Below are 24,724 nucleotides of genomic sequence, written 5' to 3'. Positions count from 1 at the left end.
TGTCTGACGAGACTCTGCTGCCTGGAGGACAAGGGTCAGAGGTTGTGTCGGAGCGGATTAGATGGGGTAAAAGGGGTAAGGGTCACAAAAGAGGAGAGAGGAGGTGTAAGTGAAAAGGCCTGGTCATGTTTGTGGACTCACAGCTGGGCGCACACTCACATAGGCTGCATTAACTTTTAAGGCAAATGAGAGAGACGCACACACACAAACGGTTTGTTGAAGATTAGTTGTTGCACCAGGCGAGTAGAATAGTCACAGAATGCGTATACAAAATGTTATGCAAAAGGCGGTGGAGTAATACTTAAGCACGATTTTGAGGTATTTGTGCTATGACTATTTCTAGTTCATGTTACTTTATTCTTTCACTGTCACTGGCTAATGTCATACTTTGTACAACAAATACTTTTATAATAAGATTGTATAAGTTATTACAAAAGAAACCAAACAAACATTTCCCCTCTAAACGTTTCAGATGTTTTTAAATAACTGTTCAAGACCCAAAAGAGGTACAATTATCAAATATTTCACACACAAAGCCCAGATTAGAGAACATTTCAAAAACAGAATAGAAATTGGCGTAGCCGTAACCACTGGACAAAACTAAACTGTATATAAAGTAGATAAAACTAGCTCCACCTCGACCAAAAATAACCCATTAAAATATTGTATAAATATAATGTATGGTACTACCATTCTAATATATTAAAACATAATATTTCAGTCGCAGCACCACTTTTCTGTACTTGGCACTTCATTACTACATTTGTCTGATAATACTTCTGTACTTTTACTTAAGCAGGACTATCTTATCAGTTTTGTATTGGTACTTTTGCTAAAGTAAAAGAAAGGCCAACACCCATAACTTGCAAGCATTTATTTCAACTTATACTTTTGAAAAGGCGATTTTAATAAGTTGAAATAAATGTGTTCAAGTCATGAGAGTGCTGCTTTCCCCGTCTAGTTTTTAATTTAAAAGCACCTAGGGTAAGTAACATTGATATGGAAATGTTTGCATGTACAAGAGCACATGTAGTGCAAAGTGAGGACTTGACGCAGGCTGGAGATAAAGCTGGGGGCTTCGGCTGGAATGCAGAGAGCAACGTTCACTCTGTCAGCTTTGTTTATAGTTGCATTTCTCTCAGCAACGAAATTGGATCAACATCAATGTACGGTCACGGAGCGGAGAAGCATAAACTTAGTGGAACGATGATCCACAAGCAAACAGTATGTCTGGATTCAAGTAACTATGTCAACTACAGAGCTGAAATTCCCACAGACAGCATCTCTTCCGAAACAAATTTACTCAAAATGCTGTAAATAAACGAGGGGAACTATGTCTGTGCTCCGGCTTCAGTGGAGCAAGAGGCCGCTACGAACACACAGCCAAATATTAGAGTGGACAAGCTGTCACAATGCATTTTCTGCTGCCAGAGATCACAACCGGAAAATCACGGTAATAACGGAGACCAGACATATAACCGACTGTGGAAAAGACTAACTCCCAAAGACGCAATTAAAAAAATTTGTGGCGGCTTTCTTGCTCGCAAACGCACAGTTCTGTATTTCAGGTAAATACAATGACATTTACTCACATGCTACAAGAACACTGTAGCAACATAAAAATGAGCGATTCCTAAACTAAAAGGTATTTAAAAAAAAAAAAAAAACATGTACATGCATTGTGAAGACACTGAAAGCAGGTTAGAGTTTAAATGCCAATTTTTTCTTTTGTTATGAATCACAGCACACAAACGGTGCAACATGCATATAATAATAACCCCACACAGTAATTATAAGAAAGAAAGCAGCAGACAAGACGAGTGGGAGGTAACTGACAGACATACAAAAGGGAGAGACAGCAGGTTAAAAACACAAGTGAAAACAGACAAGATAAACAGGAGAAGCCTTGGCTTGGTTTGAGAGTATTCAGAGGTTTTCAGAAAAGCAGCCAATAGAAATACAGTCAAGGGAACCAGACAGAGCTTCCTGGAACAGGGCCCAGGCCCTGTGAAACTTTACCCTGAATTATCTGTGGGTTAACAAATCACTTTCTGAGCTCAATATAGACCTTAATACAACTATCACATAGTCCTACAGCCAAACACTACATGCACATTGTTGTTCATGTTGCCCTGAATACTAGATGGAACTCTCTCTCAGTGCCAAAAGGGGCCAGTAAGATATCAATCATATAAATGTTTATATGATTGATGATGGTTTCATGGTGTACATGGCTACTGCAGAGGACAAATGGAACGCACTATTATAGGCACACTCGTGCTGTGAGCTAAATGTTAGCATGCTAACATGCTCACAGTGACAACAACGCTAACATGCTGAGGTTTAGCACGTGTAATATTTAACATGTTCAATCATGTTCATGATTTTCTTGAAAGCTCCGATACATCCCACTTAGTATCTGAAAACCACACAAATATGGACGCCTCACATCAGCCAAAGATCGTTCAATGTAATTAAATCCAAATTGATTGGATATGGTGTTATATTGCCAATGTACAGAATTGTAATCCTCACACGATCAACTCTGTAATCTGGCAAGCATCCTGATAACGCCCGCAAGTTGGAAATCTTTGTTGTCACGATACCAGACTTTTATACAGCATTACAGCATACAGCACCTGTTTTGATACCATGGCAAAAAGAAAAAAGGTTCTAGGTACACAAAATAGAATAAAGTAAAAAAAACCTGCACACGGTGCTTATAGCTTCGGTACTTTCGATACTTTTCAATGTATCATTAACGGAAATGCTATCGCTTTAAACATGTGGTATCAAAAATGTATCGATAATTCCATACTTTTGTCTAACTGCAGGTCAATCACCACTAATGCACACGCATTCATTCTCCCTTTTGGGGGGGGATCGACATTTTGTGCTTTAGCGGAAAGGGGGGAGGGACTGAGAAGTTGTCGATGTTCCAATTGTTTGGCTAAGTCCTGGATCTTCCCAATCCTACCTACAGCACCTTTAAGGAGATAGAATGTTCACCATGTCCACCATCTTTGCTCAGCGTTTTGGCGTGCTAACATTTGCTAATTAGCACAAAACAGAGTAAAGCTGAGGCTGTTTGTTGTAAGTATTATGTCACGCACTAAAGTATTGGACAAATAGAAATCTTGATGCCATGAACACATTGTCATTAGCTTGTGCTCTGTACTAAAAAAAAAGTCAGATTCCAGCTCTCTGAAGATGCAGTACTTGCTGAATAATATTTGATTGATAGTTGTTTGAAGTGTTTCTTCTTATCTATCTATCTATCTATCTATCTATGAATTTCAGGGTTTCATAACATGTGGAAAAGACATTTCTTAAGTGTGTAGAAACAAACCTAACCTTTTTTTGTGCAACTAAACAATAGAAAAACAAAAAGGGCAATTCCACTACGTGATACAACCAAATAAGACTAGCGTTTCTGTGGAAAATGTGTCTGCTGCACCATCAAATATTTTCCTGTGTGTATATAATCCTGTGGAACCAGCTGCAGCATCCAAAGTGCTCAACTCCACCTATCATCCATCTAAGTTAAAAACAACAAATCATAAAATATATGAGGAAGAAAACTTGACCCAGGTCTGCTATCATTTTCATCATCAAGCTTTCAAAATACTTGGACGGCTGTGTGACAAGGCATTCGGAGCCTGTTATAATTTAAGACTCTTTTCCAGAAACCTCAAAACGAATCCACAATTTTTCAAACAATCCTTGAGAGCAAAGCAGGACTAGCAACCGATAGCCTTCCAACTAAAACTGAGACAATTAAATCTCTAAACTGATTCCTCATGTCGACCGGGTGTGTGGCGACTGCATCTTATCCACCAAAATAAGACATCCACTACACCGACAGCTCCTCAAACTAAATATTTATTGTTCATTATTGATTGCTATATGTAGGTTAGTGGCTTTTGGCTACATACGTTTCTGGTAATCTCAACACGTTTGCCCTGAAACAAACATACATGTTTCATCATCTGTGTTGGTGTTGATTGCGACTGTGGAATTTAAGGTGAAAATGTTTTCCAAACTTCAAAAACCGATAAGACCAGACAGTCTTTCGTATGTAATTGTACTTTTGATGGCACACTTTTGCAACAAATGTTGCGGAATTATACTTCAGGCCTCATCAACTACAGCCCACAGGTTTGAAACCAGCTACAACAGAAGCCATGGCATATGGTCCCAGTTGTTTTCATAGAGCATAAATAAAAAATAACCTAATATTGTGTGTTTCTATTTTATCTTTCCATGTGAAACGGCCCTTTTCTCTTTGCATCCAGGGTCCTTTCCTTATTGTTGGTACAGCAGCAGTGGGGAGCTGCATCTCCACAAGTAATAACCAGCAGTGGGTTTGAGTCGAGTGAAACCTTCATTTCAGCCAGAGTGGTGTTACAACAGTGTCCCCCGGTGGTGTAAAACAAACACTGTTTATACACATGCTTATTTCACCTTGGCTTTTAAGTCCTCTGAATTGCTTGCTTGTATATTTGTGTTGATGTACTACAAATATAGATGTATTACATTCTATGCTAGGCAGTCTAGCTTAGAGTCTAAAATAATCAGAAAGAAGTATGTTTGGGATAATTACAGAATTGACTGTGGCAATGACAGACTGACAAGATAATTTGCATTTTTGACGATTACACTTTTGACACAAGTGGATGTTAAGTGGACTTACCTCAAGGTATTTAATATACAGTATTAAATGAGGGCATTTGCGTGTTGCGAAGAACTTTTTTTTTTTTTTTGCACTAAGAATTGTGACTTTTGGACCTTGTTTGCACAGACAGGACTGATAACCACTGACTTGTACTTCCCACTCAAATGTAAGCATCTCATTCTGCACTGATGCACATGACAGTAAACTTGAACTGCTAGAGCAGTATCAGAGGGAGAGAAGCAGCAGACCTGTTCTTTTTCGAGTGCTCGTCCTTCCCCTTCTTCACTCCAAAGATCCTTGTGATCAGAGTGCTGAAGAGAAGAGTGGAGGAGTTCCTCACCTGGGGAAAAAAAAAAAAAAACATAGGGAAAGAGGATGGAAGACAGAGAGAGAGAGAGTGTATGTCTGAATGGGTAAGTGTGTCTAGTCTATATGGTCTACCCTCAATAATATAAATATTGGAAACGCTGAGAGGGGTTGGAGTGAAAGACGGGGATGCACGTTAATCTGTCTAGATTTAAAGTACAGAGACAAATGTAAATAATAGAGGCAGAAAACTTGGAAGTCGAAACTCACTGCCCAAACAGGAGAGGTGAAGCCCAGTACAGCAGCTTGCATTCCATCTGAGACGAAGGGAATGATGTTTTCGCCCAGACGAGTGTCCCTGTACAGAGCCCTGAGGATGTTCAGAGCGTGGACCTGTGGTGAGGTAAACAGATGACATTTAACCGTTCAGCGGCCTACCGTCACTACTTGATGAGGCAGAAAGACTTTTAAAAATCACATCATGAGCTACAAAGGACTGACATCCTGCTGAGGCTGGTAGACAAACTTAGCAGCAACCGCCGAAATACAGCACCATTTGGCTGCTATTCCTAATGTCATTTGTAGATATGGACTGTCTCCCCAGTGCCATCCACCACCATTATGATGGGTATGATGAAGTTTCTTTCATTTTTAGAATACATTAATACCACACTGACTGCCTACAGCCTTGAAACCCCCCACTTGATTTGTAGGGTTGCCTCCTCTTAGTGGATTAGTCAACTAATCGGCCGTTTTGGACTTAGTTGAATAAGATTTCTTTATTTTTTTTTATGTTCTCTTATGCTGAATGACTTATTTCCAAGAAACCTATGAGTACTGGTAAACACAAGATTCAAATTGGTGCTTTTGCATGATTCTTTGTGGTGAAAATCTGTTTGAAATGGACTGCATTTATATTGCGCGTTTCTCGGTCGATCCAATCAACTAATCGATGAGTCGACAAATTCATATGAGTGTTAGTAGACTAAGAATTTCTTTAGTCGAGGACAGCCGTATTCTAACCTGGTTCTTACGCTGTATGTTTACAGAACATGTTCAACAAACTTTTAGGGAAGGCCACAGTGTATTATTAGGGATAAAAGTCAAGCAAGAGCTCAGATCAGTCACAGCAGCACTCCTTACGATGCCATTTCAGTATGGTCAGCACACAGCTCTCCTGTGTAAGCTCTGACTGGGTAAAGGACTCGTGCATGAAGCTACTGGGTGGTCAAACCTGAGGGACGGTGGAGCTGTCAGTGTTCCGGTTAGCAGAGGGCATGGCCAAAGCAGTCAGTTCTCTCATGGTCATTTTCAACAGGCTGCAACTTGACGACTTGGGCTCAGAGGAGAGCAGAGCCTGCGAAGTAAAAAAAGGAGGAAAAAAAAGTGTGTTCACAACACACGAACATGTCAGAGATATTAATATCACGACTGTGTCTTCACCGGATCTTGGTTTTGTTAAAAAAGAGTACTCCATCAATTTAGCACTGCACTCCTTTTAACACTGTCCGACTCACCAAGGATCAAAATTGATAGTGCAGAACCAAAGTTATTGTCTTTTTTTTTTTTTTATTCCAGGCATTCTTCTTCCTTGTCTAAATCTGGTGCCTATATTCCCCACAATTCAACTCGACTGCCGACAGTTTGGCCGGGGATTTTTCATTTTCAAAAGTGTGGTCTCAGCCCCAACCGATGCTGCCTCAAGTGATGCCATTTTAGACAGCGTTTGACGCCGAGATGTTTTTCACTTTTGTCAACATGACAACAACATGATAAGAAGGCTTTGTACTTGTTGCACTAACCAGAGCTGCAATGACAGCATGTGCAATAGTTATCTGCAGCAATTAAGTTTCCAAATTTCTGGATATGATGCAATCCCGATATTCATATTGTAAGAATATGGACATATGTTTCTAATTGTGGAGGCCAGAACTTAATGTCCTGATGATATAATGCCGTCAGGCTGTTATTCGTTAAGTTCATATTTAACGGAAAGAATTAAAGAAATAGAAAAAGAAAGAAATAAAAAAAAGAATGTTTGTTTTTGCATGAAGGTGAATGGCACTTCACTTTATTAGACCCTAAAAACTACACTGTTTCATTAAACTCAATATGAGAATGCAATGTTATTTACCTGTCAATATATTAAGAAAAAGAAGTCAGTAAGCAGTTTGAAAAACGTAACAAATGAGAAGCTACTGTATATCATCTACCTTTTGTTTAAAGCCATAACATTATACTGTATGGTGTACAATTTGGCAAATATAGGCAACTGATGCATTTGTCGACAGGCCACACGAACTACTGTCAGTTTCAAAAGTTTAAAACAAGTTTACATATCAGCCAATCTTTTTAATTAAGTTACTTCTTACTTTTGTTGTAAAACTGCAGCAATAGACCTCTAAACTGAAATGAGCTATGCCCATCACTGTATAATGTACAGTGGTATTCTATCACAGTGGTTCTCAAACTTCTTTCAATAATGTACCCCTCTTTAAGCCAAGTACCCCCTGACCAGCGCTAATCATTTTTTGTAGAAAAAAAATGTATATATAAAGAGGAACAGTACAGCGCTGTCAGCGATAGATTTACTAAACAACAGCCTTGTAACTGAAAAAAACGTTTAAATGCTGATGAGAAAAGGAGACACAAACTGTAAAAAAGTAGGAGGACAGTAGAAGGAAGGCAGGCAAGAATAGGTCCAAAGAAGGCGACACAAATGTCACATTTTTGGTAGGGAAAAAAAAAGAAGTCTGTTCTGGACAACAGCCTTGTAACTATTAAACATACCCCAAGGGGTACACGTACACCCCATTTGAGAAACACTGTTCTATGACATAAAGACACAGCTATAGGATTACATAAGTTTGCCTATACTGATAGCTTCACTGAATGACATCATTCGTATGTGCCGGGAGTGGGAGTTGGGAATGTGGGAGCGAGGAGGTGACAGCAATTGGCTGCTGTGTGAGAGAGGAGTTATCGTACTGTGGGAGCTGATGGGAGCCAGCTGTGTGTCTGGCCTGGGTTATGGTTAAGAGTCAGGTCTGGGAGGGATGGAGAGATTGGGGATGGAGGTGGGGAGGAGAGGAGGAAGAAGAGGCGGCACAGTCTGGCTCTTATAAACTCTTGGGGGGGGGGTTAAGAGGAAGAAGAGGGCTAGCACGGTTCCTGTGAAGTCTGTCCCAGGTCGATCCAGACCAGCATGAGGCGAGCGCAGGAGCCAGCCTTCCCGGATCTGACTCGGTCTTTCTGTGTGAAAGAATGCAGCCCAGAGCTCTGCCAAGGTGTCGACTTCTGCTTCTCTCCAGACTTCCTGTGCTCTGCTCAACTCTCCCTTATTCCCCGTTATCTTATCTTCCTCTTTCTGTCTGCCGAACTGTCCCTTCATCCTCATCTTAAGTAATCCATATGGGTTTTCCATCATGCTCTGTTCGGCTTTAACCACTCTGCTTCTCTCGTCTCCCTTCTTCACCTTCAGCTGTCATATCTTTTAATTCGAAAGGCCATTTCAGCTCGACAACAGGGATGCTCACGGCCTAACATGCAAATTATTCCCATAAAGTCCCATACAAATGCAGGGATAAGCATGTCATTGCCACGAGTGCCAGTTTCAGAAAGTCAAAGTTAGGACTTTTGAAACCTGGAACTATTTGTAAAATTAGGAATCAAATCTAGCTGAATTCAGCCTGGCACACAAATGCATCAAAACAGAAGAGAGTCAATGATGTCAGCGGTGCAGCCATGCGCCGCGTACCCATAACCACAAGAAAGAGCAACCCCACTTTCAAATTACTGCTATGATAAAACATGAACTCTGTCATGTCTAGTTTTAATATCAGTAATCATAGGAAGTGGGGAGGCGAGCTGTGGCTGAATAACAGTCTGAGTCAGTCAAGTGTTAAGGTAGGTTAGTCACAGATTACAACACATTGTTAAAAGGTACGCGGGACTGGAGCCTACTACACGGGGTCAAACAAAGGACAGTCAGTGTGTGTGTGTGTGTGTGTGTGTGTGTGTGTGAGTGACTGAGACATGAAGGCAGCTGGATTAAGAAACTCAATGTTCTTCCAGCACGAGTGCTCCAGTGGCATGCCAGGAACTGCTGATTGCACTTCTTTTAGGAGTAAACAGAACACACAGACACACACACGGACACACATGGGTTTCTATTACTAAACCTCTGAGACCTGTCCAACATTCATTCACTAACCATAACCCTGACAGTGTCCATGCAACACACTCCATATCATAACCTTTAGTGTGACCTACTTTGACCACATTTTAACCTTAACGGTCACCTCATGTTACAGTTCACGTTTCACAATTCATTCAGTTCAGAATTTGTATTTTGCCAACTTGTCCTTATTTCTGATCTTTAGAATTCACACTGCTAATTGCAGTCACATATTTTAATTTACCTAAATCCATCAAATGAAAAAGACAAAAATCCCTGTTTTGCCTTTCTGACAGTCTAGTGTCATGTATGACGCAAAAATGCAAAACTCCAGGTAAAGATAACCAAAAATGGCCAAAAGAAATCCCAAACTGTGTCTAAAACAACACCAAAGGATCACAAAAAAAAAAGCAACACTGTGCAAAGAGGATTAGATTCACTGTCGATGGGTAAACCAATGTGACCATCACCCCACCACACACGCTGAAGGAATTCAATCGGAGGAATGTGCTGCTTACTGAGAGAAGGCTGCATCTCCTGCGCTCCGAAGGGATTTTAAATGAAAACAATAGCCTCTTGTCACGTCTTGAAATCAAGTCCAGCATCAAGACTCAAACATTACAAGCACCCGTTGGATACTTTTTAGCCCACTTGTTGCGTTTACGTTTTGAAAACCATGCTTACACACCTGGATGTAGAAGGGTATTCCAGCGCTACGTCGCGTGGCACACAGTTTGGATGACGGGTCACTGGATTTGACCTCCTCCAGAACCTCAGATAGCCAGCGGGCCGGAAGCTGCTGCAGGGCCGGACTTCCACTCCTAACACACACACACACACACACACACACACACACACACACACACACACACACACACACACACACACACATACACACACACACACACACACACACACACACACACACACACACACACACATATTGTATATATGCACAAGTATTATGGGTCTAAATCTTTTGGGGTTAGCTTTTTGAGTGAGTAAATGTACATATCGTTTTGCATCAAAGACACTCAAAAGCAGATGAATCACATATCAAGTTACATATTTACTTATTAAATACCATATTGTATATGCTTGACATAATAGTAGCTATAAACTCTCTTTGTATTTTGCATTTTTGAATACATATGTTCTATACGTGACAGAGTTGCGTATAGAACATGAGTTTTATACGTTTTAGCAGTTTTGCATGCATGTTTTTAAAATGGAAAGTTCTCCTCCACACTGTTGCATGACTTTAATCTCATGCACTGAATCAAATCTGTTTCACCTCAAACAAAACAGTCGACTGACAGACACACCAAACCTAGATCATCTGGCTGCAAATAATGTTTAATATTTGTTTAAATCTATTTTGTCAACCAAATTGATCTTAAAGAAGGTTTAAACATGTGCCATAAAATGATAGTTTAGAAAATAGCAGATGAAATATGGCTATAGGCCAATTAATCGCATGATAAATAAAAATGAGCTCGATCATTTTTCCGGCCACGATAATTTTGATTTTGATAATTTGCGTGCTTGTTTGTTTTCCTTCGTCTCTCTACCAAAGAGACTGGATGACCACCCCGATGCATCGGTGAGCCCTCTTGGTTCCTTGGCGTAACGAGGAGTGAACCCTCGTGTCAGTCCCATGGTCTCTGTGTGGGGAGGCGGGACTCCTGGCGTAGCCTACTACAGAGTGCAGCAAAAGAGCCACGTGAGGAGTATAGCCAGAGAAAACGCTAGTTGAGAGTTGGAGGAATAATAAAAAAAAAAATAAATAAAAAAAATGCAATTGGTTTTAAAGCCAAACGCGACAGCTGTAGTGTGGGAGCACTTCGGATTCAAACCGAGTGACCGTTGTGAACCACTTAACCTGAGCGAGTCAGTATGTCGCATTTGTTGTGAAACAGTAGCAACTAAACACGGCAACACAACGAACATACATATGCACCTAAAACACAATCATCCGGTGCAGATGGGCCAGATGGGCCGTCTCCGTCTTCCCGACAGTACACAATCACTGGGGCGTTTAGTCGACAAACAAAGTACAAACAGGACAGTGCAAAATGGTGTGCACTCACAGACAGAGATGCTGCCCTTTTTGTATCGCCAAAAAGCCGGCATTTCGACGATTGCTGCAAACATTTGACAGCCTGTACGAATTGCCTGAGAGAACATATATGTCACAAACGGCAATTCCACAACTGTACAACAGCGTTTGGTTTCTATTCAAGTGCATTTTTTGTTAACAGAGACCGAGAGTCCGTTTTATTTATTGTTTTTGGTTGTTTTGTTCATTTATTGTGGATATTTAAAATGTCTTTCCAGTGTTATTAAAATTTCTAAATATTCTTTAGAAATAAAAGTTTATTCATCTTTGAAAAGGTGTACGTGCATTATTAAGCCATTATCATTATATTAGATGTAAATGGTCTCAGAGCGTCAATATTATCGTTTATCGCAATAATTTCTGGGACAATTTATCGTCCAGCAAAATTTTTTATCGTGACAGGCTTAAACGTACTTAATTAGCTTCCATATACTGAACTTATAATTCCAAAGATCATATATCACCTCATCCACAGCACAAGTCCTCATCAACCCCTATCAAGTTACAACAAACTTATCGAATGTGGCTCCATTGGTCTTATGTGGAAATCCCTGCTCTAAACTTTGTGACACATTTACACGGTTACTCTGTGGCATCTGGTACTCCGAGCGTTTTAGGACAAATGCTAAGAATATGATCTGAAGGCAGGTCTGGCAAACAACACAAACCCACACCCGCAAGAAACAGCTCTGCCCTGCTCTGCAAGAAGCAGCTGTTTAACAAGAGCCAGTGGAGCGGAGAGGACAAATTAAAACAATCCAATGTGCAGCGCAGAGGAGAGCAAGGGTGGAGCGCTGCCACACACACTCCAGTGTTCTTCATCACACACACACACACACACTTGACACAACAGGGACTGGCTGCATGCAGTAAGGTATATACCGTAATTCTGTTCATTCCAACCAGGGGTACTTTTACCCAAGGGGGTACTTCTGCAGCCGCCAGGGGGAATGTAGAAAGATTGTGAAAGAGCTCAACTAATCATTTTTTATTAAAATCATGACAGTTTGATTATGTTTTGAATTTCCACACAATGAGTATGACACCTGACCACTGCTGCGATTAAGCAAGGTGTAGACTAGGTAGTAAGCGAGCAGATATGCAAAAAGTAAAGGAAAAATGGATAAAACAATGGTTAGATGGTTAAAATAGTTTGCTTAAATAATGGATAAAAGGCTGAAACATCCAGCTTATGCCACGTTAAGTGGTGATAGTACGAATTAGAGTGCGGATCGGGCCGCATTTTTCTGTCCGAGCCCGGCCCGCGTCCGACAGAGCAGTAACCGAGCCCGGCCCGAGCCCGACAGGCATTAAGATATTTCTGTCCGAGCCCGACCCGAGCCCGACACAGTTAAACTCTCATTTTTTTTTCCTCATACTAATGACACATGTACGTTTGTAGGAAGGCATTCGGAAATGTCAAGAGATGAGCGCGTCAGCGCATACGGAGCAACAAGCGCACCTACATAATAAGCTTTTTAAAATTTTAAATGTTCAATGCCTTATCGCGCTGATGTGACCGAGCCCGACCCCGGCCCGGCCTGCCGGGTACCGCCGGGTCCCGACGGGCTCGGTTCGGGTATCCATCCTCTGGTACGAATACAAACTTAACCAAGCTGACCTTGACAATTAAATTGTATGAAAGAATATTGTAACAATATCCACTTTAAGTTTGGATGGATGGATGGATGGATGGATGGATGGATGGATGGATGGATGTCAATACATTCAAAACATGACAAGCGGTGTCGATAAAGTGGTCCTTGGGTTCATCCGACAGGGTGACGTGCGTCTGACAAAAAAGGTTGGGAAACACTGCTGTAAACAATACAGATATAAATGCACATGCCTAACCAGGGAAGGGGGTTAAGAGAGACCAAAAAAAAAAAGAGGAAGATAGATGGAAAAGAATAGTCAAATTAAGAAAAGATAGGGGAAAATGAAGAGAGAAACAGACACACAGCGAGAGAGTGCAAACACAGTGGAACACAGCAGAGCCAGATTCCAAGGCAGAGCATCAAAAGGCCGTGGTTAAGCACCCCGCAATCAACACCCCATAACCCAGCACACAGCCTGCATACCATCCACACACTGCTCTTCCCCTCCTGAAAACACACACTCACATCCACGCATGCCCGGAGCAGAACACACACACACACACACTCCCCAGTACTCCTCCACACAACCGCTAGAATGTCGCCCTCATTACACAACACACTGCGAGACTAGTTTCTGTACAAGAACAAAACAAGTGAGTTTTTTTTTGTTGTTTTTTTTACTGCTCAGCGCTGGGTGGTTTCAAAGTCAACACGGCTGCGACGGTTTTGTGGTTTGTCACCTGCCGCAGGGCTAAAGACATCTTCCACATTTTGAGGAAAACAGGGAGGTACAAGAAAGTGAGAATTCTTTCATGTTGTTCAGAATTCAAAGATTGCTTTTTTTTCTTCCCCTCAGGATGATAATAGTAGGATTATTTCCATGAATAGTGGAGGTGATGGGGAGTGTGGAGTTGTATGAGACTCAGTCACGTTTAAGGTTGCCCCTGGCAGCACGTCGCCACAGAGGCCCAGAACAGTCTAGTACTGTTCAATGTGCCATGAAAGATCATGAGTAGCTTTGAAATATAAAACTAAACCTCAATGTTTTTTTGGTTGTTTTTTTTTAGCAATATGTGGCCATAACTTGCTCTCACACACAACGCAATAAATCTCACAGCAATGTCAAGTCAGCTTTATTTGTCACATGCAGAGGAATTGAAAGTTCTAGTATACAGTGGGGAGAACAAGTATTTGATACACTGCCGATTTTGCAGGTTTTCCTACTTACAAAGCATGTAGAGGTCTGTAATTTTTATCATAGGTGCACTTCAACTGTGAGAGACGGAATCTAAAACAAAAATTCAGAAAATCACATTGTATGATTTTTAAGTAATTCATTTGCATTTTATTGCATGACATAAGTATTTGATCACCTACCAACCAGTAAGAATTCCGGCTCTCACAGACCTGTTAGTTTTTCTTTAAGAAGCCCTCCTGTTCTCCACTCATTACCTGTATTAACTGCACCTGTTTGAACTTATCAAATACTTGTTCTCCCCACTGTATGTGAAGAAACTGACAAATAAAGCTGACTTGACATTGCTGTGAGATTTATTGTGTTGTGTAATGTGACCTTTTTTAATTTAATGTGAACATAAATGGGCTGACATCTTAACATTGTCATTCCTGTTATAATACAATAACTTGCAGTTACTTCACCAATGTGCTTTCTTCCCAAGATCATGATACGATTATTAATATCAACCTAATATCTGTACAATAAATATGGCGCTACAGCCAGCAACCAGATAGTTCAGCTTAGCACTAAGACTGAAAACGGGGGGAAACAGGTAGCCTGGCTCTGTCCAAAAGGAAACAAAATCCATTTACCAGCATCTCTAAAGCACTCTTTTTAAATACAGTTTCAGTTTCTCTTAAAGGTTTTAGTTTTTTTGTTTTGTTTCAGTTTACTACAGTGACACTCAAAAGTTTATGAACCCATGCTAAAGTTGACTAAAAACAAAAAAAATAATAATAATCTTTTGGAAATTGATCTTAATGCCTTAATTAAAAAAATTAGGAAAAATCCAACCTTTAAGGACACCAATTTTCTTTGTGAATGAATAATGTATCGTAACTAAATAAATGTTCTTCCTTAAAATACAGGGGGCATAAGTAAGTATACCCCCAAGGCCAGTTATTTCATGGATCCAGGATACTATGCATCCTGATAAAGTTCCCTTGGCCTTTGGAATTAAAATAGCCCCACATCATCACATCCCCTTCACCATACCTAGAGATTGGCATGGGGTACTTTCCATAAGATCATCTCTCAATGCAAATCAAACCAGCTATTAGGCTAACTGAAATAAAATCATGCCAATCTCGAGGTATGGTGAAGGGGATGTGATGATGTGGGGCTATTTTAATTCCAAAGACCAAGGGAACTTTATCAGGAGGCATAGTATCCTGGATACTATGCATCCTGGGAAGAACATGTATTTATTCACGAGACATTATTCATTCACAAAGAAAATTGGTGTTCTTAAAGGTTGGATTTTTCCTCTTTTTGTTTTTTTAATTAAGGCATTAAGATCAATTTCCAAAAGATGATTTTTTTATTCCTCTTTTTAGTCAAATTTAGCATGGGTTCATAAACTTATGAGTGCCACTGTATAATAACCCTGATCCTAGTCTCGAGTCTGGAGTTTAAAATTCCAACACAAAGAAAGCGGAAGGTAACCGACATCCAGCTGAAAAGAGGGACATCCGGCAAAATTTCCGGCTGCACCGGAGCAGTCCTGTGGAACATTATCCATATAGACTACCCTGATCCTGACTCATCTCTGTACCAAGCAAGGACATTAGAGTTAGGTTCCTTTTTTTAAATTATGTATTAGAATTTCTTGAAAAACTAAGAAGTTATCAGCTTTTTAATTCATTCATCAAAAAACACGTTAACTGATTTGTTGCACTGCGAGTCGACACATTGTCTTACTCTATTAACAGTAGGTACATTTTCCCCATGCCCGTGCGTCTCTGTTGGCCGTCCAGAGGGCTTCAGATGACGAATAACCCACATCAAGTCTATGTAATTAAGTATATTATACCTGGAGAGTGATACTGAGACGACTTGCTAATTACAAGGCACACTGGCACTCAGTGTCATGATGGGAGCTAATGCCCTCAGCCATACAGCAGTATTACCTTTCAGCCCATTGCCCCGAATGTGAACACACACACCTGCACAGCATGTTGGTGAGGCGTACAAAGCCTACATAAGCCAGCTCAAAGGCGCCACGATGACGGGACTGCAGGAGCTGCTGACGGAAGTACAGGCCTACACCCTCCACCTGTAACAGAGAGACAGACAGACGGAATCAGCAACTGAACGTGTGTGTGTGTGTGTGTGTGTGTGTGTGTGTGTGTGTGTGTGTGTGTGTGTGTATGACTTTAAAGCCTCCTGCTTTGGCCTTCAGCAGAAATGGAGGTGACCAGTTACCATTAAATGACATAACTGCAGTCAAAATGGTTATGTGACATGCAAGGTTGCACACCGGAACATTTTAACAGTGAAGGCAGTGAGCGGTGCATCAGTTTAGACTGGCTCTACTATGAGCAACAACAAGGAGAGTCATGAAATATCACGATAATAAACTTTATTTATATAGCACCCTTGACAACATAAAAACGCAGCTCAAAGTCCTTTACAGAAAAACAGATCAATAACAGGTATTAACAGGAAACAAGTTAGTGTTAGGAATCTTTTCATGCATCTTACCCCAGAGTAAACATTAACTAATGCAAGTCTTATTGTAGAGGGTCACTTTTAACTTTGTGGTTAATATATGTCACCCACAGGAATGATTAACAAATACAGTGATAAGATTGTTGTATGATTGCACTGAATGTATTTATCTAACAAAGACTGGTAGGCCATTTAAATCACTGTTATGGAACTGTATTGACCTTATTACATGTATTTTGTATGCAATACTTTGACTGAACACATTCAAGGTTGAGTGTCTACAAAAGCCTTTGGAGTTCTAATATCAATGATGTAGCTGGGGACTTTGTGGACTATATAATAGGGCCGCAACTCATGATTACTTTTAATATCGATTTGAGTGTTGATTGTTTTTTCATTGATTGATTACCAATCTGTGATTTAGTCTATATAATGTCAGAAATAGTAACAAAATACCACTCACATTTCCCCAGAGGCCAAGGTGATGTCTCTTCAAATGACTTGTTCTGTCTGACAGTCCCAAACCCAAAGCAGGGTAGGAGGGGTAAGACATACAACAAAAGGCTAGGCTACCAGCAAACCCCTGGGCAATCAATTTATAATCATAAAAAGAAAAGGAAAAAAGCTAATCCTCACATTTGTTTCAGAACAACTATATCACTTTTGATATGAGTGGCAGCATTTCAATGACTCACTTTGAGTTAAGCTACCATCATCTGTCCAATCATTACATGCAAATTGCTGAAAGCTTGGATAATGACAGAGACTACTGGATACTTGACGAGTTAATGGGGCAAATCCTCCCAAAAAAAAGGAAAACCTCTCAACTGTGGATGCAAAAATCGGTTACCTCAAAAGCCATGATAGTTTTAGTGAGAATTACTAAGATCTAAATGAAACCACTCCTGTAGCCTTTGTACTTTGTGTTTGAGTCATTTTGTAAAGTCAAGCAATTACATCTAAATACATGCAATACACTTAGTGCAAAGCCAAAACAATTCCCTCCCCACCCAAACCCACCCCTGCAAATGACACAACTCCGTTCATGGTCAATCAAATGCTGGCATACAGTGGTAAAATGAACAATTTCCCGGAGCAGCTTTGTCATTTAGACAGAAAATGACTCATTGTCTCTTAAAAAATGCCAACTAAAAGGAAAGCAACAGGGTGTAGAAAAGATTCACAAATGAACTGCATCATCTACATGTAATCCGACTTCAGCCTTTTCTCTATTTGGCAAGAAAAGTGAAGCTGTAATACTGGCTACATTCTTGGTTTAGAGACACCACTCAGTTTTGAGCCAGTGAGCACTGAGCATGTCAAGCGTGAGAGCGGCATGTCAGTAGCGTGACAAGTGTGTTCAAATAAGGATGCTGAGACATCCACATAATGGCCACTGTCAGTAAAACCATCCAGTTAGTAATAGTGTTAGCAACATTATTCTAACTATACGTAGACGCGCACACATACAACTGAGTGCTGTGGCAGTGTGTAAACTGGTGAGTGTGTTGCAGGTGAGGCGGCAGGGCGAGGCGGACGCAGAGCTTCAGTGCCCTGTCATTTAGGCTGTGGTATCACCGCCACCACAGAGGCGGCCAGGCCTCAACTTAGTCAGGGGTGGCATGGAGGGCACAGGGAGGGGTGGCAAGGCCCTGATGCAAAAAAACACACTGTGTGAAAAGGGGGAAAAAAATCCCAACAGCCCCTCAGGGGATGTGGGGTTAGACACAACATCTAAACTAACACAGAATTAGACCCGCAGATGAACCAGGAGTAAGCCAGTCATTGTAACCTTCAGCAACAGACACTGATGTCACCGAGTGAGAGAACAATGATGCATGGAGACAGCTTTTTAAAATGAGGAAAACAGCAGAATGGGCTGAAACTGAAAAAAATTTAAATTTAAAAATATGTGTAAATAAATATAGAAAAACTGAATAAATTCACCAAAAATGTAGGGCTTAGGCAGCCCGTTTCTGGCCACACGACTGGTCAATAAACTCGACTGACCCTGCAGAGCGAAAGTGGACTAACTTAAACACCAAAGTATAGACTGAGTAAACCACAGCAGTACCAAGCCCAATGACTTATCACATTGGTGGCCAGAGTGGACTCCCCGGACAGGCCTGACCTCACCGGGGTAAAAATGGCAGCGACAGTCACTGTTAGATGGCCCGTGGCTGCCGGGGCCCAGACCGCTGCGGTGCTGCGCTGGGCCGAGCCGGGCCGCGGCTTCGCCTAGGGGGGGGGGGGGGGGGGGGGGACTTAATTTAGATGTCAACTTCCTGTTTGCAAACGTGCCTGTTTCCCAGAAAATCTTCCATGTGCGGAGAGCGAAGTTTCCCCAAGTCTAATTACACGTGTGGTTCCAAGCCGTGACAGCGTCCCAAATAGCCCTGACAGCCGAGGGTTAGACAGCACTCTGATAATGTTTGTTGTTGTTGCTGCAGCAATCTGCAGGAGGAATAGTGACGTTCTGGTTTATAAATGGTACCGACAATAAAAAGCTATAAACAGTGATTGAGATTCTTTTACTATTACACAATAAACTGTTATTGTCAACTGCTCAAGTGTTATCACGTTGTATGTTGACTTGATATATGAAATGAAATTTGCTATTGTATTTTTATTTACTTTTTTAAGATACATTTTTTATTATTTTCATATTTTTGAACATACAGAACAGACAAACACAATTGAACAATAACAAAAACCATCTCGCACCCCCCCACCCTCTGCGGTCTCGAGGAAAACTAAAACAGAAATCACACCTTGCCTAGTTGCTCTCCTCTACTTCTTGTGATGCTGAGGTCATTAGGACTGATACCTGTGCTGCTGTGCATTTCCATAGATCTATAGTTGATGATCTGGCTTTGTTAATCCTTGCTGTAGAGAGCTCAAGCATAACTATGTCTAGAAAATACGCCAACCACTGTTTTATACAAAGCGAGTGGGGTGGGGGGGGGGGGGGGGGGGGGAAGCCAGCGTTGAGCTATCATTTTCTTGGTCGCGGTTGAGCCGGCTAGCCAAATTTTCTTCTCTCTCCCAAGCAGGTGTAATTTAGAGTCGTCATTAAGTAAGAAAACAATCGGGTCAGGAGGAATTTGACGTCCTATCACATCAGATATTATCGATGTTGTTTTATTCCAGAACTGGATTTCAGCTTAATTTAAAGACTAAACTAAAACCAGTGTAAAGCAATTCAAGCATCAGTGAAAGTCATAGACGCATGTCAGACCCACGCTTCTTTAACTAATAAAACAGAGGGTTACAGATCTGTGTCTAAATGTTGTATAATGCCTTTAGGAAAAACAATATTGGGTAGACGAGCCCAGAAACTTCCAGGAGGCTTTCATCTATAGTAAATATTATAGGTGTATATTGCATGTTTTATATTTTTATTTTGTAATATTGTATAGGTTTTTTTTCACAGAAGACATTTTGATATGTTACAGTAGGAAAAGCACAGGTGTAACTAATTAAATTAATGATTCCATGTAGCTGCTTAACACACTTGAATAGAACAGGGACAATGTTATTGTTATTAGTAACACCTGTGCTTTTCCTACTGTGAAAGTTAAAATGGCTGCTGTGAAAAAGACTTATCGCCTGATATCACGCCCTGTTTGCTACTTAGTTACCTAATTTTTCAGTTTTATAGAGCCTAAGAAAACGTTAGTTGTTTTCAAAGTCAGTCATTCACTAGTCCCTGCATAATAAACACTCAATAGTTTACTCTGCAGTGAGCAGTTAAATGAGATTTAGGATACTTAGACTGGCCACACACTGGCTGCGTGGCGTGAGCATGTCAGCTGCGTGGCGTGCACCCGTCAATACAGAACAAAATATATTGTAGCCTATTTTGCCGTCAACACTGCCAACGTTGTCTTTGCTTTAATCAAATCAGTATATGTTTATGTTTAACATGAAGGATACTACTGCTTGAGTGCAGCAAATCAATGGGAAACATGCATGTGTACAGACAAGGCTAGCAGCAGCAGACACGTTTCTGGTGTGCAAAGGCAACTGAAACGCAACAGAAACGTAACAGAAACGCCACGCTCCCGCCATGCAGGCAGTGTGTGGCCGGCCTTACTTGTATAGATCATCATCTCTTTGCAGCATATTTTGACAGTAACAGGAGATTTTAAGCAAAAGGTAGTTTACATGATACAACCAGTACATTTTTCCACTGTGGGAATCTCTGAAGGTAATATTAGGGGGCATAAAATTCTCTTTTAGAATTAGGACACTAAAATAAAATGGTGTAAAGTAAATATTACGCACTAGAGAGCAAATACAGAGTAATGTTGGACAAAGCATTCCTATTGTGTTCATAACGGTGTGTGTGTGTGTGTGTGTGTGTGTGTGTGTGTGTGTGTGTTTCTCCCTTAGCTTCAGAGCGGCCAAACCAACGGTCTGTCTCCTCTGTGTACCCAAGGCTCCAACTGATCCAGGCTGACCTACGCTACATAAACACCCGAGCTGTCAAACTCCAGCTGGCCAGCGACTTTGGTGGTCTGTCCCACTCATACAGTATATGTGTGCTCACACACATATACACAAACTTGTATTGTCCTGTCAGGATGTCTAACAGCTACTCCTTCCTTTTTTCTCTATCACAATCAAACAATTTGATAGTTCTGTCTCTCTTTGTTTGCAATGTATCATCTTGGCTGATGAAGCTCAAACATTGCAAAAAAAAAATATTCCAGTAACTAATCATCATCAGAAAAATTAGGTAATGAAATAAAGAAAGAAATCAAACATTACCATTTACGCCCATTCACAACTATTGCTATTGCCATGGTGCCACCCAGTGACAGAAACATCCGCAGTGTTGCCAGGCCAACAAGGATGTAAAACAGGATGCTGGCTGAGGACCGCAGGTGGTGTTGAGCTCACACACATTTTGGAAAGATGTGTGTTTTGGTGTCTCACACACACACACACACACACACACACACTATACACATGTTTGCCCATGCATGTCATCGCTGTGGTAGGGCAGAATGACTATGTCCGCAAAGACTTAGCCAGACCCAACTTTCCAAACACTATTGGAATCACCCCACTGAACGTTAATGCGTACACACACACACACACACACACACCCACACACAGTTAAAAGTAGCCTATTTGATCCTGTACCGTTGATCAGTTGTCAGTTAGTGGTTGTTTCATAGTTATTTTTAATAGTTGTTGAGCTTTACCGTACAGACATGAGAGTTATATCGACCTGGTCTCTCTCTTGGCTCTTCTGCTATATTACAGATTATCTGCTGGTAAAACACTGGCATCACATTCTGTCCTCGGCCGATACCCACAGCCCAGGTATCGGTATTTGAACTGAAAAAGTTGATTCGGTGCATTACTACTATTTATCTGTACTATCGCTGTCCTTGTGCTGCTGCAACAACCAAATTTACCCGCTGGGGATCAATAAAGGTTTATCTTATCTTACAGATCAATAAAGGTTTATCTCATCTTAGACCATATTGATAAGCACAGTTCAACTTCAACTTTTAAAAATCACATATAGGCAGTGGTATTATGGAGCATGTGGGGTTCCTGGTGAAGAACACGAACGGTTCAAGTAAGCTTACTCCAGCATACAATGTTTGCAAGAAAGCTAGACACGGCTACAACAGCGCTTTGTGAGTACACACGGGCAATTGTACATACAGTAAACCATTGTCGACACAATTGATCCAATTCAATGTCAGTTTTTGCCAAATGGTTACTGAGCATTGATGACAAACATTGTAAAACTGACAGAATGATATAAAATAAAAGAGAAGCCAATTACTAATACATAACACAGAGTATAATGCACAGCCTGCTGCTAGTCCTGTAGTAAACAGACTGATGACTATCTTTGCTAACATTCCCCATACTCTAAAAAAAAACAATGTCCCTCCATCACACAACACAATAAACAAACATTCAGCAGCACATAGTAAGTAGTAGTATGATACTTCCTACTTTCTCTCTTAGGAGTGTAAGTACATGCTCAACAGGCAAACACAAACACACATGCACACACACCCTTTACCCCCTACACAGACAAACACAGCCTATGTCTGGTACCCTTGTTATTATGGACGTCCACATGCTGAACCACTCAGACAACTATTCCTGTGTGAGTCTGTCTGTGTGTGTCAGTCTATGTGAATGTGTGTGTGTGTCGCTCAGTGTTTTCCTGCTGGTGGTGGAAGTGATTTGGAAAGTATGCAGTGGAAAGGGAGGGGCATCACGGCCATTAAACCAGCAGGTTCGGGCTTCAAATGAAAGTGTGGCGCTAACGAGGGCGGATACTAATTGAAGAGCCTCCCAGCGTGATATCACAAACACACACACATTCGCATCATTCCTTGCTACAGTATATATTCACACAAAGTGAAAAACACCTTTTAACATGAAATACTTAGTTTGTGTGCTGATTTCAATAGCTTTCCCAGCTCATCTAGGCTGAGACAGCGTCTGTATCCATGTTAGGGAGGTGGCTGGGCTGTGTTCTCGGCAGCACACTACCACAGCTCAGCTGTTATAGTTTGGTTAGCCTGGTTGGCCATCCTGTTGCCAAAATGTGACTTCAAAGCAGTAAGAATAGTGACAAGACAGAGCTAAGAAGTGGCAGCAGAAGTCTGAAGGGCCCTCTGTCAGATATGCAAAGCTACCGACATACAAAACATAGGCTGGAGGGAGCAGAGCCGAGGCTATTTTATATTTTAGTTCTTAATGGAACATATTACTAGTGGATTAGCACAGTAGACTGATCAGGATGTTATGCAATTCATAATAACATGTAGGAATGCAGCAATCTGACTTTTTCTTTCCCAGTATCAGTGCTCACTTCCCACCACATTTAATATCCCCCCCCCCCCACAACAGTGGGGCTCTATGGCACAGAGGAGTAAGATAAATCAGGGTGGAAACACAGACACATACATTTGAGTTTCCGTTGTCCGGTAATTACTGGTCACTGACCGAAAAAAATTGATGAGGACCGAAAATTCTAATTGTCTCTGGTCAGAATGACCGGTGGAAAGAATTCTCTCTGCACAATTTGAATTGTGTTAAAGTAGGTTACAGTGATTTGCATGTATTTCGTTCTATTAACAACAACAACTGTAATGATGTCAAAAACAATGAACCATCATATTTTTTCATTTAGAAATGACTGTAGCGTTTGCGATAAAGGAAAAACTATACGTCGCGTTCTCGCTCTGATTGAATGCAGAAGACTACCGTAGATTTACAACAAACGGCGACAAGCAAGCAGAAAAGTCAAAGCCCAAGCCCTGGCGAAACAGGGAAATATTGTGAATTACTTTACAAAACCAAGCAGCGGCCGGGCTAACGTAAATGGAGCCAAGAAATTGTCAGCGAGGACGAGTCTGCACCAGCTAGAGCCCGTCTCATTAACGTTAACGCCACAGACCCACATTGAGATACCATATATGATTACAGCCGTCCGCGGTTACGGAGGCTTGACTGTCAACAGCCCGCGAGGTTCTTATTGGGATTACGGTGAAATCTGTCAAACTGGCCAAAGTAGCATGCGTAAAACCCGCCTCCAGTGGCTTCTCCCTGCAGAACTGCATCAAAACAGCGCAGCGGCGTCAGACAGAGGCTTATGCGCATCGCGAGTTGCAGCGAGACACTTGTTTACAATTATTTGGATTCTAGTCGGCACTTGATAATTTTATGAGCCAGTTTGTTTGGACTGTTAGTTTGTATTGTTTTATTTCCTCAGCCTAGCGATTGGAAAATAGGCCTATTTGAACTCAGATCGGCACAATTATGTGCATTAATTTAATTATTTTGCCCTCTCTGCCTGTAGCAGCCTACATTTCAATAAAAAAAAAAAAAAAAAAGTATAAATCTACATCCCTTGATGATATCAATCTTTATATATAGCCTGCCTATCAATTGATTTTAAGTGCTATAAAGACAGAAAATATTTGACCGGAACATTTCCCATTTGACCGGTGAAATGAAACCTTACAGGTCACATGACCGGCACTAATTTAGTTCTAGTGGAAACACACACACACACACACAAGTGCGTGGCTGTCAATGACAGGTCCCCGTCATTGACAGAATGCATTCCCTATAGCCCCTTACCCTAACCTAATGCTTTAAAGTTGTGGGGTCC

General features: G+C 41.1%; 1 protein-coding gene across 5 annotated transcripts in view; it reads right to left on the bottom strand.

Annotated features, from left to right (window-relative positions):
• Window positions 1–24,724, bottom strand: part of thada (THADA armadillo repeat containing) — a 115,078-nt gene that overhangs the window by 75,557 nt on the left and 14,797 nt on the right. For all 5 annotated transcript variants that reach the window (XM_078272792.1, XM_078272794.1, XM_078272796.1 and 2 more), the window contains exons 22-26: window positions 16,059–16,168; window positions 9,847–9,979; window positions 6,216–6,338; window positions 5,252–5,374; window positions 4,924–5,015 (exon numbers count right to left, since the gene is read on the bottom strand). In XM_078272792.1, coding sequence (XP_078128918.1) covers window positions 4,924–5,015; window positions 5,252–5,374; window positions 6,216–6,338; window positions 9,847–9,979; window positions 16,059–16,168 — 581 coding nt within the window. The remainder of the gene's footprint in view (window positions 1–4,923; window positions 5,016–5,251; window positions 5,375–6,215; window positions 6,339–9,846; window positions 9,980–16,058; window positions 16,169–24,724) is intronic.

The sequence above is a fragment of the Sander vitreus genome, chromosome 17 (genome assembly GCF_031162955.1).
Source record: "Sander vitreus isolate 19-12246 chromosome 17, sanVit1, whole genome shotgun sequence".
NCBI lineage: Eukaryota > Metazoa > Chordata > Actinopteri > Perciformes > Percidae > Sander > Sander vitreus.
The sequence above is the reverse complement of the archived record's forward strand: the minus strand, read 5'-3'. Positions and strand labels throughout refer to the sequence as shown.